General features: G+C 36.0%; 1 protein-coding gene across 2 annotated transcripts in view; it reads left to right on the plus strand.

Annotated features, from left to right (window-relative positions):
* b3glcta (beta 3-glucosyltransferase a) overlaps positions 1–15,841 on the plus strand; it is a 72,600-nt gene extending 56,759 nt beyond the window's left edge. For both annotated transcript variants that reach the window (XM_082179718.1, XM_082179719.1), the window contains exons 10-15: positions 1,737–1,806; positions 3,588–3,701; positions 7,976–8,075; positions 8,204–8,323; positions 12,175–12,319; positions 15,327–15,841. In XM_082179718.1, the coding sequence (XP_082035844.1) occupies positions 1,737–1,806; positions 3,588–3,701; positions 7,976–8,075; positions 8,204–8,323; positions 12,175–12,319; positions 15,327–15,485 (708 nt within the window). In that variant the 3' untranslated portion in view covers positions 15,486–15,841. The remainder of the gene's footprint in view (positions 1–1,736; positions 1,807–3,587; positions 3,702–7,975; positions 8,076–8,203; positions 8,324–12,174; positions 12,320–15,326) is intronic.
* Positions 15,842–16,557: the final 716 nt, after the last annotated feature.

A 16,557-nucleotide genomic window follows, 5' to 3' on the forward strand; every position in this document is an offset into this window, starting at 1 on the left:
AGAAGTTGGACTGCTGTGTCTGTTGAAAGTGTGAAAATCACAAGTTTGGTTTGGAAGGGCAGATGTTTTCTGTTGCCTTTATTCCAATCTGAGACTTTTAAAGCATGTATCCACATTATTCCTACGCCCCATGACGCTTTGCGCGAATTATGGGTGTAAAGCTGTAAACAATCAGTGAAAGAATAGCTATATGGACGCAATAATATATTTTATATATACTGTGTACAATGACATTACATTATTCTACTCATCATTTAATCATTTAACATTAAAAGGACATTCAAAAGTGTAAAAGCATCAACAAGGTACTTTAAACAGACCATGAATAACCCCAAAAGCGTGAATCTTTCCACAGCAAAATCGGGCGGTTAAATATGACTGTGGTAATCTGCATTATGTAACATATGATAGATATATATATTTACTTCAGCATTGCGTGATACTATTTCAAAGTGATTTCAGTCATTTTGACTGATAATAAATTGTATTTACCTGTGAAAACAATGCTGGAAAGAGACTTTTCGTGCATTCCAGTGAATTATAATGGCATATATTGTAAATTAAATCGGGAGAACAGACCACAAATGTGCAGTATATGTTGACCTTTTTCATACTTTAGCAGTGAAATGCAAAAGGAAAAAAAGAAAATAATCATGAGGAAAAGAATGCAGTGACTGAAAAGAGCTCTTGCCATAGATAGGGCCTATTCTTTGTTAAAACATGTAACGTTAAAATACCAAGTGTTATACTTGTGTTATTCTTAAAAACAACATGAAAGAAAACTGATAGCTTATTGAGTCAAACTGATGGATAAGCTTTATTTGTAGGACAACCTTATGATTGAAATGATTTGTTTCAGTCTTTTTGAATGGAAGTTCCCCAAACCGGAAGTGCCACCCATAATTCAAAACGCAGGAGGTTCATCAGGAATAAGGTGGTTAGAAATAACAAGTATAAAATGCAAGTAAAAATTACTTAAGCGAGTAAATAGACTTGGCATTGTAAGTATGATACTCTGGTGATTGAAATGGTTTGTAAACACCTGCTGTGATTCAAGGTGGCAAATTAAGCATTAAACATCTGTTAGGGGTGACTAAACGCATTAAAGCGCAACATCCCTCACATTAAGCCTCCAAAATTAAAATTGTGACCGTCTTCACAGCTATATATATATATATATATTTTTTTTTCTGGAATAAAAATATATTCACCCATTAAATTTAGACATTATAGTATTCTCTATTTGCTTTCTTGCAAAGATTTCCTATGTATATGTATATATGTGTATGACATACACATTCAATTTCAGTTTTAGTTTTTTTAAAACTTCAATCTAAATGATTTCTGTTATCAATAAAGTAGTTCTTAATAGTTTTAGTCTTGACGATATCAACACTGCTTAGCATGATGATACTAGGTATTTCAATGCTTATGATCAAACCCATTCAGGTTATTGAGGTCCTTATAAAGTGCTTCCTTATTTATTTTTGTTAAACTAATTTGGACACAATACTAATTTTAGCCCTTGATATAGTGGTAAATGTAGAGGTGTACTAAACTTTCTTAAGAAATGGATACTTCTGTATATAAAAGCACAATTATTGCCAATTCAGTGTCTGTGTCTGATTATGTTGAAGAAAAAAAACACTTTACATGAGGTGTTCTGCTGAGCACTTTCATCATGTTGTTGAGCATTAAGCAATCTGTCAAAACTTTCTCTTCACCTGTGTCCCCAGGGCCAGCCTGTTAATTGTGAAAACATCTTTGTAGCAGTGAAAACTTGTAAGAAGTTCCATTCTGACAGAGGTGAGTGGTACGTCCTTTATAATCCGTGCTCTTAACTCATACGTCGCCGCCTCGCTCTCAAGGGTCCCACCTGTTCTTCACAAGAGCACTTTATAAGTAGTAGTAGTAGTAATATCATGTGTCTGAGGTCGTGCGAAAAGTTAAAAAGTTATCGCTGATGAAACAGTCTGATGTTTTCTTTCGCTTTAACTGTTCGGCGAGCGTCAATGTTTGACCTCCGAAGCAACTTGGTATTGAGAGATTTTTGGCCGAGTGCCCCGGCGGGCATCACTCCAGTCTTCTCTACATTATTAGAGCCCTTCATGGCAACTCTGAGCAGTTGCTAAGTACCAGACATTAATTCAAACTTTACGAGACAGATAAAGTGTTGCAGTTTGAATTCAGAGGACCATCTGACACATCAGTTGCATCTAATTGCACTGATTATCATAATTACATCTTGCAAGTCGCTTTGAAGTATTTGGCATTTGGAAGAACATGATATTTCCCCTTCAATTATTTTTAGATAATACTGCTCCTGTTGTAAATTAAGCATTAATATTACAGTTGGAATAGCTTGTTACAAATGTGTGTCTCTCTTACCTGCAGAACATAGATAATTAATTTATGAAGTAGCCTACTTGAATCATAATCACATATTTTCAATTAAAAACGGCAAAATTCAATAAAAGGGTTGAGTAGTTTGCATCACTAGATAGTCTATTACTGTCGGTCGCTGAACATTTCTGTCGTATAAGAGTTGTCTAATACTTGCATCTACTTACATCTTTCCACAAACTCTCAGTAGGGCCCGCCGCCTTTGATTTGATTGGTCATCTCGATCATTTTGACATTGACGAGCGCTGTTAGACCACTGAGGTAGACAGCAAAAAAATTAATCAGCCTGAACATGTTACTTTTTGTCATCCTAAAGAAAACAGCCTTACTCATTCTATACACTAAAATTATAAGATAAGTCAAATAAAATGAGAAACTATGATTTATGTTTTCAAAATGTATTCATAGATTAGAATACATCTAGCGTCTGCAAATCGACACTTAATAAATCAAATCTGTCGCGTCTACTGATCGACACCGAGCGTCTACAAATCGACACTTAATAACCTTTATACTCTAGCTCTTTGCGTCTTCCGTCGACAACTGGTCGAGTCTCTTTCTCTAACTTACTGCTTCCCTAAACTGACCTGCTGCGCAGCAGTAATAACAGACAGACTTTCAGCAAATGTCCTTTAAATGCCTTTATTACGGCCAGGAGAACTTCCCGAGCAGTTCTCAGGGAATCTCTCCCAAGAAGCAAGGCCAAAGATCTCAGACAAATTCCATTGAGAATCCCACCGTAAAACACAGATACAACAGTTTTTATAGAATCGAGAAAACAAATAAGACTAACATGTCACCTTCAATATGATTGGTTCAATTGGTTCAAAAGACCCAACCTTTTTCCTCTGTCACTAGCACAAGCAAACTCTGTTTTAATGATGACTTCATTTGTTAATCACACGATTCTAACAGACTGTCTAGTTTCATTTCCCAAACTGTGTTATTTATACACACACACACGCACACACTCAAAGTTTTCCATTGGTTTCGTACAGTACATCCTGTTCAAATGTTAGATGTTTAATAAGGTTAGATGTTAGAAACATGGTTAGTTTAATATACAGTTTAAAATTTCTACGACAGCGGCAACGCCACCACCCCCCACCGCAGTGTTCTGAGGATTGTGGGAGTTATCTCTTATGTGTTGAAGTACTGATTGATTCTCTATTCCCACACAACAGTTCCTGTGGTGAAGAAAACATGGGGTAAACAAGCCTCACTGCTGGAGTATTACAGCGATTACGCAGATCCCTCTATACCGACCATCAATCTGGGAGTGCCAAACACAGAAAGGGGTGAGTGCTCAAATCTGTTCTCATACTGGGTAAATTCGTGACGTGAAATCAGTGTCTAGGTCTATTATTGGAAATAACAATATTTCATTTCGGTGTTTCAATCTTAGGGACTGCACTCATAGTCAAGCTGTCACTGGCACTTTCCAAATGTGGGTGCAAAATTGGGTATAAATTCACCATTAAAAGGTTTGGTGTTGGAAAGTCTTTTATGCTCACCAAGACTGCATTTATTTGACCAAAAATACATTAAAAAGTATTGTTTTGAAGTATTATTAAAATTTTAAATACCTGTTTTCTATTTTAATATATTTTAAAAAGTAATGTATTCCTGTGATGGTAAAGCTGCATTTTCAGCATCATTAATCAGTCTTCAGGGTCACATGATCCTTCAGAAATCATTCTAATATGCTGATTTGCTGCTCGAGAAATATTTATTCTCCCTATATTCTCTCTCTTAATATTTTTGTTGATACCGTGAGACATGTCCTGATTTTCAGTAGTAAAGAATGTTCAAAGGAACAGCATTTATTTAAAATAGAATTATTTTATAACATTATAAATGTGATCAATTTAATGCACCCCTTTTAAAGCATCAATTTCCTTCAAAATTCTTTCAAATCGTACTGACCGCAAATGTTTGAGCAGTATGTTAAATAGCTTCTTTGCTGCTTTATACAAAGCCACGCTCCTGCTAATTAGCATCAGCTGCGGACGATTTGGAGTTCTGCATGAGAGAGAGAGAGAGAGAGAGAGAGAGAGAGAGAGAAGATAGAAGGAAGGGAGAAAACAATCACCAGCACAATATAAACAAGACTACGTCACAGGACGTAGCATGATATATATTTTTTTATTTAAAAAAGTTATAATAATAACAACAACAACCAGAATAGCTAAAAGGGTTTTAACCTTGCGATGCTATTCATTGGGACACAATTTTATTTATTTATTTTATTGTATTTTTATTTATATTAATATTTTAATAGCATGTAATGCATGCAGAAGGCCATTAAAATGACTAAAATAGCTTTTACTACAAAAAATGTAATATCAATTTAATAATTATGTCAAAATGGTACTGTACTGTTATGATTTTAATTGTTGAGAAGGCCAAGACCTCTGACATGTATAGAAAAAGTTTAGCACTCAGACTGAATCCAGTATTGTATTGAATTTTTGGGACTCTGATTCTAAGGACGGGTTGAATAGAGGTGTAATATGGATGTGAATGCATAAGTCTTCTAACCTAGATAAACATGTTTGTTGTAAACCTCAGATGTTGTGACACCAGCTGGAATGATTAAAAATGTCTGATCAGATTCTTTTCTGGGAAAATCTGATATCATCAGAAATGTTCGGCTGTTTTCTGATGATTGCATAATGCCCTAATTAATGTAAAAAGCGGTTAGTAAATGCTGTGTGCTCTAGGGTCAATTTCTCTATCAATCTCTTTCCATCACTACCAACCCACAAGCTGATAAGCTGCACTTCCATGGCAGTCTGTTACTGGTGACCTACGCGAATGTGATCATAATGCTGAAGTGAACTTGGTGCTTATCTTCTGATTAGAACAGGAAGTCAGATGCGAGCCACAAGTTTTTTTTTTTAAGTACCTCCGATGGGTCAATCTTTCGTTTGATTACCTTCTCCCTTTTGTTTGATGTTCTAAAATGCTCTTGACACATTCTGTTCCTCTGTTCTCTCTACTTTGTTTATTCATAATGATATTCATTTGACATAGGCCTAATGTCTGTGACTAAAAACCCTCTTCAATAGATAAAATGAATTCGCTCTCTTAATCTCAAATGATGTCAAAGCCAAATTAAATGCGTATTCTTGCGTTTATCATTGGCAGATAGTGACGAAAGTGAAGCTGTTTATCACTGTGTTTAAAATTAAGAGGGATGAAAAAGTCACTATTTACTGTCACTACAGTATATCTATCTATCGATCCATATATTATATATAAAGCTCTAAAAATACTCAAGAGACCATTGCAAAATTAGCAGTTTCTCTTGATTTATTATTTATATGTATCTGTTTGAGTAAAATTACGATTTTTTATTTATTTAACTACTGACAACATTTCTTCCAAATTTCAAATAAAAATATATTCAATTAGAGCAGTTATTTGCAGAAAATGACAACTGATCAAAATAATGGAAAAAAGATGCCATGTTTTCAGACCTCAAATAATGCAAAGAAAACAAGTTTATATTCATTTTTAAACACAATACTAATGTTTTGGGTAGCGTTCAGAAATCAATATTTGGTGGAATAACCCTGATTTCCTATCAAAGCTTTCGTGCGTCTTGGCATGCTCCCTATAAGTCGGTCACATTGCTGTTGGGACTTAATGCCACTCCTGGTGAAAAAGTTCAAGCAGCTTGGCTTTATTTAATGGCTGGTGACACTTATTCCAGAGGTTTTCAGTGGGGTTCAGGTCTGGAGATTGTGATGGCCATGACAGGGTCTTGATCTGGTGGTCCTCCATCTACACCTTGGTTGGCCTGGCTGTGTGGATTGTAGCATTGTCCTGCGGGAAAAACCAATCCTTCGAGACGGGGAAGCATGTTTTCTTCCAGGACAATCTTGTACACGGCTTGAGTCACGCATCCTTCACAAAGACGGATCTTCCTGATTCTGATCTTTTCTGATGAGTCCAGTTTTCATCTTTACCCAACAACCTGGTCCTCTAATGGTTAGACAGAGACCTGGAGAGGCCTACAACCCACAGTCTCTCGCACCCACTGAGTAATTTTGTGGAGGATTGGTGTTGATCTGGTGGTTCTTCTGTAAGGCTAGAATATGGCATATACGTCTTTGAGAAGGATGCGTGACTCAAGCCACGTACAAGATTGTTCTGAAAGAAAAAATGCTTCCTTCCCCAACTCGAAGGTTTGTTTTTTCGCGCAAGACAATGCTCCAATTTACACAGCCAGGCCAATCAAGGTGTTCAGTCCTGTTCCTGTCATTCCAGTTCAAATCCAGCTCAACTTCCAAATCTAAGGGTATGGCCGATTTAATTCAAATTCACACTTATGAATTGAAAGGGAGCTACTTCTGAATTTTGCACAACTCTGGTTGACACGTTCCTGTCTAATTCTTTTACCTAGAATTTGTGCCATTTTTCAATCTTTTCAGTCTTGTTCCCATCATTGTTGTCTTGAGGGTGGATTTAACTGGTGGCTGCAAGCTATCCGATGGCCGGCACATTACAGGGGCCTCTGATATTTGTTGTGAAAGGGGTCCTGTTCTCCCTGTGCAGTCTGACAGCAAGCACATCCTGTTCTGCTCTCTTACCTTAGCCTTCATTGTCGCTGCCACATTCGTGCTTTTCTCGCATTATTGTCACCAGTGCAGTTTCTTTGGGGTCTTTCCGCTTACGGTGCACATTCTCTATTCAATATCAAAATCTGATTCTTGGCTTAGGAAAACATTTCCAGCTGATATCACATCATGTCTGCAGCACTTATCCAAAGGGTACATAAGGGAGATATAGAGTTCCGTTCTCATCGCATTTCCCATTCAGCCCGTGGATGGACAGAGTGCATTAATTTGCAGTTTTTTTCTGACAGCTGAATGGCAGCGTTGAGGTCAAGAGGTGAAAACTTGTAAAGCTCTCAGCAAAGTCAGACAAAGTCAACTGACCTCTGGCTGTAAAAAAAAAGAAGAAAAAAAAAAGAAGCTTTTTAGGAAGGTGCACGCTGACATTTCTTGAAAGTTCCCAATGCAAATTATGTACTTTTGTTTACTTTTACTTTTAATACTTTTATTTATGTCGCAGAATATAAAATAAAAAAGCTAATTCTGAGTATTTTATCTCACAATTCTGACTTATTTTTATATCTCCTAATTCTGAGAAGAAAAAGTCAGAATTGCAAGTTATAAACTAGGAATGGGAAGAAATAATGTCCGAATTGTGATATATAAACTCACAATGGCGAGAGAGAGAGAAAAAGTCAGAATTACCTTTTTAATTGCAAGATTAGATTATATCTGACTTTTTTTCGTACAATTCCAAACTAATATCACACAATTCTGAGGGGGAAAAAATAATCAAGTTATAGACTCGGAATTGTGAGAAAAAAAAGTCAGAATTGCATGATAAAACAATCAATTCTGTCAATATTCTATCAATATAAAAACAATTCTGAGAGAAAAAAAGTCTGAATTGTTAGATATTAAACTTGCAATTGCAAGAAAAAAAGTCACAATTACCTTTTTATTTTTTTATTTCTTGGCGGAAACAAGATACCATATTTATCTGTTTGCAGGTCACTGTGGGAAAACATTCGCCATCTTAAGAAGATTTTTGAGCAGTCACGTGCCCAAGACTGATTGGCTGTTGATTGTAGATGATGATACTCTTATAAGGTAAGGCTGTCTGTTTCTGTATATACATGTGACATATGCCTGTAGTCTGGGAAATTGCATGTTTTTACAAGGAATCAATTTACACGTTTAGTGGGTGGCATAATGTGTTAAGTGTTTTGTTCTCACAGCTTGCCCAGACTGCAAGCCTTGCTGAGCTGCTATGACTCCAGAGAGCCAGTGTGTCTGGGAGAGCGCTATGGGTACGGACTGGGTCAGGGAGGATACAGTTACATCACTGGTGGTGGGGGGTGAGTGTCTGCTTTACGAGGAAAACAACCTTTTTGACATTATTTACTTAACATGGTGTCCTAACCAGATGTTAAGTTAGGTCAACTGTATTATCCCCAAGGGACAATTTGTTTCACAGCCAGCAGTAATCCATACAATAAAAATAAAAACTACTTCCTTAATGAATTACTCTAAATAATTTAAAAAACCAATGGCAGCTGGTACAAAATAATTTTTAAATCTATTAGTCCTACAAAGTGGTAAAGAATATCTGCGAGTAGAAGGTAACAACTTAAAAAGATTCTGCAAAGGATGGCTGGAATCTCTCATCATTAACTCGGCCTTCCTCAGAGTCCTGGCTTTGTACAAACTATTCAAATCATTCAGGGTGGTGCCAACAATCTTACCACACACTTTAACAGTTCCCTGTCATCTATTTCTGTTTTTAAGGTTAAGTGATCCATACCAACACACAAATGAAAAAGTAATAACAGACTCAATTAAACAAGAATAAAACATTTCCATAAAGTACTATCCACGTTAAAACCACAAAGCTTCCGTAAAAAATACATACGCTGGTGGGCTTTCTTACACACAGCATCCACATGAGCCTCAAGTCAACTTTTCATCTACTACAGTACCAAGGTATTTAAATTGATGTACAATCTCAACAGCATGATCATTAAAAACCACAGGAGAGATGGCTGTACGATTCTTCCCAAAATCTACAATCATCTCTTTAGTTTTAAATACATTGATATCCAAAAAGGACAATTTACACCAATCAGTAAAATCTGTCAATACAGAACCAATAAGTCAATATGACGCCTCTCTAGTTGCGTCCGACACTCATTGGTATAAAGCATAAATAAAAGACGTGAAAGAACACATCCTTGCGGTGACCCAGTAGAAGAAAAAGTACATCAGATAAAACACCATTTACTTTCACACGTTGAGACCTATTTGTTCAAAAATCCATCAGCCGACATATCAATCCAAAATCAACATTATGAACACTCTTTAACCCTTCTGCTAAGATATGAGGTTGGATACAATTAATGGCTGATGAAAAATCAATGAAAACCAAAACGTACAAAAGTTTTTGCGCCCTCAAGGTGTGCCAAAATCATGTTTAATAGGGTACATATCGCATCATCAACACCCCTGCCTGAGCTGTTGGCAAGCTGAAGCGGATCTAGATGAACCTGTACCGTGGTCAGAAGCGCATTGTTCACAATCCTTTCAAATGTTTTCATTATCAGAGACGTAAGTGCTACCGGCCTGTTCTCATTTAAAGATGTTGGTACTTTATTCTTAGGCACAGGTACAATAATAGACCCCTTCCAAAGACGAGGAACCTTATGAAGACTCAATGACATTTTAAAAATGAAACAAAAAATATTTGCCAGTTGTTCCGCACAATTTTTAAGAATACGGCCTCCAAAACCATCCGGGCCAGGACTTTTCCTCTCTCTTACACCTCGAAAAAGTTTTAAAACCATATCCTTATCAACATTAGCCCTATTCTGGTCCAGAGTAGCATTATTAAAAACGGGCAATTCTAAAATTATGACTATTAAAACGATTATAAAAAACATTCAGATCATTAGAAAGATCAAAATCAAGCTTCCCATCAAGAGAAATGTTACGTTTTTTAGAATACAATACAATACAATACAATGTTTATTTATAAAGCACAATTTAAAAACAACCGAAGTTGACCAAAGTGCTGTACACACAAAGAGAGAAAAAAGAAAATGATAAAAACACTAGTAATGATAAAATATAAGAATAAACATTTTACAGTTTACAAACACCGGTTGTAAAATGGCTATAACACACGAAAGTAAAATCATAAAACAATGAGTCAAGATATATTAAACGCCAAAGAAAAGAAATACGTCTTAAGAGTAGACTTAAAGGTCGATAGAGTTGGGGCAATTCTGATACGGACCGGGAGACTATTCCATAATTTAGGGCCGATGGCAGAGAAGGCACGATCTCCTCTATTTTTTAATCTAGTCCTCGGAACTTGCAATAGACCAGAATTAGCTGATCTAAGTGACCTTGACTGAGCGTAAGGGTGTAGCAGGTCTGACAAATACTGTGGTACCTCATTGCATCGCCATCATAGATTTCCCCCCCTCCCATGCAGAACGTGAATTTCCGGTGCTCAGCATATCCTCCACTTTGACCCTATAATTAAGCCTTGCCAGTTTAAGTTCTTTTTTAACTTGTTTTTTTAATACCTTATACAGAGTCACATTACCTTGATTAAAACAAATATTTCTCTGAATAATTGTATTTTTTACCGATTTAGTGACCCATGGTTTATTATTTTGGTAAATTACAATTTCTTTCCTGGGAATAACAAAGATTCTCACAAAAAGTAATATAAGCTGACACAGTATCTGTAAGTTCATCTAAATCATTTACATGACAACGGCGTTTTGGGGAAAATGCTAACTTTTGAAAATGGGTTTCCATCTCCATGCAAATTTGTGAAAACAGTGATGTCCATGCGCATGTACTGTACGTATATTATGTGTTCAGTCTATAGGCACATAGTGACATCACTAACTACTAGCCTTATATTCATAATACAGCTTTTTTTTTGTCTTTTTCGCAGATCTGTGTTAACTGGGATTGTTTTGACAATGTTGTCTGTATGCGAAAAACGCAAAGGAAAAACTTTTCTCGTTGTTGAACACTCACTTAAAGTTAATTTTCAAAGACACTAATAATTTAATAATAACATTAAATAAAATCTGTAAATCAAATAAAAATCTATAAATCGATTTTTTTTTATAATATTGTGATGCATAAATTAACTTGTAGCATTAAAACAACTGATTTGCGCGTGCGTGCGTGCGTGCATGTGTGTGTGTGTTTATAGACAAAATAGGTTTGTAATAATAGTTTAATATCCAATATTTAAAGTCTAAGACCACTGACATTAAAAAATAAATAAATAAAAAATTACTAAGAATAGTGATTTTCTACCAGGGGCAAAACACTTCATTAAATTGCCTAAAAAAACAAGATATAAACTGAAGTTAAGTTTTTTTTTTTGACATGAATACATAATTTGGTATAAATACAAACAGTTATCACTGCCATGACGACAGTCTGATCTTACAATTCATAGTCATGACGACAAAGTTTGCTAACCACAATTGGAAACTGAGCTCTCTAATTTGGCCCTACAGATAAATGCACAAATGCTCTCATTTGTTAACATTAGTTAAAGGGATAGTTCACCCAAAAATGAAAATTCTGTCAGTAATTACTCACTCTCATGTTGTTCCAACCCCGTAAGACTTTCATTCATCTTCGGAACACAAATTAAGATATTTTTGATTAAGTCTGAGAGCTGGCTCATCTTAATTTGTGTTCCGAAGATGAACGAAAGTCTTATGGGGTTGGAACAACATGAGGGTGAGTAATTACTGACAGAATTTTCATTTTTGGGTGAACTAACCCTTTAATGTGTTAACTAACTTGAACTAACAATGAGCAAATACACTTGTTACAGTATTCATCTTTGTTAATGTTAATTAACATACTACCATTTATTGTTTGTTAATGTTAGTTTACAGTGCATTAACTAATGTTAACATATACAAATTTTGATTTTAATAATGGATTAGTAAATGTTGAAATTAACATTAACTAAGAATAATAAATGCTGTAGAAGTATTGTTCATTCTTAGTTTATGTTAACTAATGTTAACTAATGAAACCTTACTGTAAAGTGTGACCCACAAAACTTACAATGGCAAATCAATAGATCAATGAATGTTTTTTGAAATGCCCTGTACTGAAGAAGTCACGTACTGTACACAGTGCTGTTGTGTTGTGTATTGAGCAGGATGGTGTTCAGTCGAGAGGCTGTGGTCCAGCTGTTGGCCAGCGGCTGTAAGTGCTACAGTAACGATGCTCCTGATGACATGGTTTTGGGCATGTGTCTCAATGCTCTACGAGTTCCTGTCACACACAGTCCCCTGTTCCACCAGGTACACGCATACATTTTTACCTAATCTTATTATAGGCTATTATATAATTTTATTATTTCATAAGCATTTTTGTCTCCAGAAGTATGTTTTTCCTACTCAAACAGTGTTCCTACTCAAAATTATTATTGCTAAAATAAATATTAGTACTTATATTATTTATTTATTTATTTATCTATTTATTTTCAGACTTCTCTGTATATTATTTTTAACATTTTTGTCATCAAAAGTATAACTAGGTCATGGCACATACACAGACTCCTTCAGGACTTAATGACGTACCCTGTCCTATTGTCAGCACACAATGTTGTGTCCAGTTATCAAAAGGTACACAAGGTGTTGGCTGCACAGTAAGTGCCCCAAATTGTTTTCCTGTCGGTCTTCATTTTTCAGTGCACTAGATTTCTAAGATTATGTTCTGTGTGTGCACAATGATTTTGTGCACTTTCCAATTTAGGATGGATAATACAGGTCTCTGTATATTTCCTTGATAATTTAAGTAAATTATGCTAAAGGTCACCAAAGGTCTCAACTAGCAGTGCTATGTAACCAAAGTTTTACTGATAACTCAGTGGTTGCTTTAGACTCATTTTGATGGACAGGGTCGAACAAATTTTGTCAATCTATTATTACCCTTCATTTTAAATTTCATATTTTTAATGATAATAGGCTTTTGTTCGAGAACAGATGAACAGAGACTGCATCACTTTTCATGTTCAACACTACACGAAGCAGATGCATGTTTGTTGCAGTAACAGCGGCCTCTAAAACAAGACTTTTGTGTCTGAACAGGCAAATATGAACAACGCAATATTACAAAATACAATTAAAATATGAACAAAACACGTAAATGATTAACTGAACTAAAGTTAGTCGACTGAATTCAAACCTTCCTCCTGGTCCTTTTGGCACTTTTGCTGCCTTCAAATTGTAATGGAAATTTCCTACTTCCCATTTCTGAAATTCAAGATTCAAGTGCTTTGTTGTCTGAAAGAACAGGAATCATGGATGACACCAGGTTTATTCTTGCTTATTTATTGGGGAAATCTTATTAAAGCCAAAATGATATTTAGTGTTCCAATCATTGACAACAATATAGACATTCACTGCTCTATCTAGATAGAAAGCTTGCTGACTATTCTGGAATTTAAGTAAAATACAGGCTGTATAGACAAGACAAGGTGATAAAGCTGTTGTGGAAAAATCTAATAAAGAATAGCCACCACAGCAGCAATCGTTCTCTTCTCCGCCATGTTTAAAGTTTATGGCACGCCCAAATCAGAAAGTCACTTACCATATGAGTTTCCCAGTGGTAAATACGACTTGGGAGGGTGTTCTTGTCCAATTTTCTTACTAATAATTGTATTTACTTGTATTTACTTGTTTACTATCGTAAATACATTTACTTGTATTTACGATAATTCCGGCAACTTTAAACTTTTTTTTTCGCATCCGCATCAGTCCCTCTTTTTAACGTCTTTTATCAACAACATCACAACTATTTGGCCATTTGAAGAAACTTTTCAACTCAGCTGCTGTGATATTTTTGCAATACGCATCAGTCCCTCTTTTTGAAATGTCTTTTATTAACAACATCACAACTATTTGGCCATTTGAAGAAACTTTTCAACTCAGCTGCTGTGATATTTTTTCAATTATTTGTAATAGAAAAGTCCCTTTCAGGCATTTCACTTGACGGCAGGCTTTGAAATGCCTCTCGGGAAGCTATTTCAGCCATGCAAGTACAGCTCTATTTAAGTAGGGAAACATCAAATTCTCCAAAGCTGTTCACCAAGCTTACGATTAAATTTCATATTTGAAAACACCAATGAAATCTGACAACAACTGTATCATAAATGTGGTTTCCTATTCTCAAATAGTGTTTAAAAAAGCTGCTTTTTTTTAGGCTGGAGCAGCCAATGCACATGCTCAGTCCTAAACGTGCGTCTCAGACAAGCGTGCCGCACAAGCCCTGAAAAGTGAAGCCAAAACGTCTCGATCGCCCCCCCGGTGACTGGTCCTAGTATAGGTCATAAACCCCGCCTCCCCGTGTTATTCAACGGGACTTGAGACCAACTAAACAATTTAATTACACTTCACATATCTTTTTTCCGAAGGTGGTTTCTGTCATTTACTGTAGTTTTTATCACGCTGATGTAAATTCAAGTGTTTGTTTTAAAAATAAGTTTGTTTTTAGCTAGTTATTTGATGCTATAATTCTATAAGTCTATAATGAATTATTTCACACCGAGAGTGAGGGCGGGGCCTTGATTTGCGGCTTTACTTCCTGCTCACTACTGCGCAGGTCTGGTCCCGAAATCGCTACTGTGCAAACTCAAGCCCCAAATTGTCAGCGCCATATCGGGACACTGGCGGCTTCAGTTCTCACCAATGGAAGAGAGCGAAGGGGCGTCGTCCATATTTTTTTACAGTCTATGGTCTCAGATCGCTGACTGTTTCTTTAGAAACCGGAGCTTCTAACAGCAGCTTCAGTGACACGATTTACCAATCAGCGATTGCCTCTTTTATTTAAAAGGATTCCGGATTATTACGACATTACGGATTCTATAAAGACTTTGCTAAAGCCACAGGCTGGACAAAGACGTCATGCACTCAGATCAAAGATGAGACAATACTAGATATTAGCTAATTAAAATGCGCCACCAACTGGACAGGGTGGGAATTACAGTTACAATGTACAAATAGATCACCCTCGCTGGAATCTGTCAAAATGATAGACGCCCTTCACTGCTAAAAAAAAGAAGTTCAGTCAGTGACAGAAATTTGTTAATTTTCATTTTTAACAAACTTCATTTGTTAATTCATTTTAACACTGCTTTCACTGCTCGTTTATAAGCCATTTGGGTTCAATCAAACATCACATCATATTTTTTAAAGGAAGATTTCACATTAAATGTCACCAAATAACAGGAAGTTTGTAACAGTAGTAGTTTCACTTGGTAACACTAATCATATCTGCACCTGTGTTTATTTTTGTATTCTGTCTCAGGCTCGTCCAGAAGATTACGCAAGGGAGTTCTTGGCCCACCAGACCCCCATTTCCTTCCACAAACACTGGAACATAGACCCTATTGTGGTGTTTAACAAGTGGTTGAAGAACGGCGAACACACAGAAGGACTACAGAAAAGCACTAAAGAAGAATTATAGTGTTTGTGTGTGTGCGTGTGTATGCGTGTGCAAAGTAGTGAGAGTGTGTATGTCTGGTCTGACGTGCAAAAATGTTATTGTTCGCCCTTCATTGTTACATATGTTTTAAATTTTGTGAATCTTGCACAAACATGAATGGAAGGATGCCTTCTGATCGTTATGAATGTCCTTAACAGTGTTTTCTTGGGAGTTGCATGTCTCAAATGTCTGAAATATTAATATTCCACAATTAACCCAACCTGTCCAATGTTATTTGTTGGTTTATTTTTAAACACCTTTGTTTTCTAAAAGATTTGAATTATGTGTGAATTATAATATTGAAATTTATGATAAAATTCAAATCCTGTTGCCTTAAATTCATCTTTGCAGTGTCCTGATTTCAGTATTGAATGCAAAACCAACTGCCTCTCATAACTAATGAGACTGCGTTGAAGCCTTTGTCGTGAGGTTATTTTTGGCCCGCACTGGTGCACAGAGCCAGAAAAAAAGACTATATTATATTATATTGTGAATCACTTAAAGGAACACTATTATCTAGAAGTTATCAAAAGATGTTCCCATGGTAATGAGTATCTCAGTCATTCATAGGTTATTCACTGAGATATAACTTTGCATTTAAAGGTCAAGTTTTCTGAACATCTGTTTGGTCAGACAGGTGGTTCAGCCTGAAATCAACTTCCAGTTATGCCCATTTGGATTTAAGTAACTGTCAAATCTCAATTAAATCTTCAATAAAATGCTGGTTACAATTTTGCTACGGCAAAAAGCTTTGGGAGAAAAAGCTTTTAAATTTAATTTACAAAAAGAATAATTCAGGTTTTTACATTTTGTTTAGGATGAATAATACATGACAAGATTAAATATCCTGTGCAAGCTTGTCTGCTCAGCAATTTATCTGGGCTCTGTGCTCTCCTCGAAAAGAACCTACTGAATTTAAATCCACAACAAATGGATGGGAGTGTGCACTACTATTGCAATGTGAAATTGATCTGTTACCAGTTGCTTCAAGGAAAGACAGATGAACTGCTTGAAGCAAATTTAGTTGTGTCCGACATCTCATACTCAGAGAGAG

This window comes from Leuciscus leuciscus (assembly GCF_965113295.1).
Source record: "Leuciscus leuciscus genome assembly, chromosome: 9".
Lineage (NCBI taxonomy): Eukaryota > Metazoa > Chordata > Actinopteri > Cypriniformes > Leuciscidae > Leuciscus > Leuciscus leuciscus.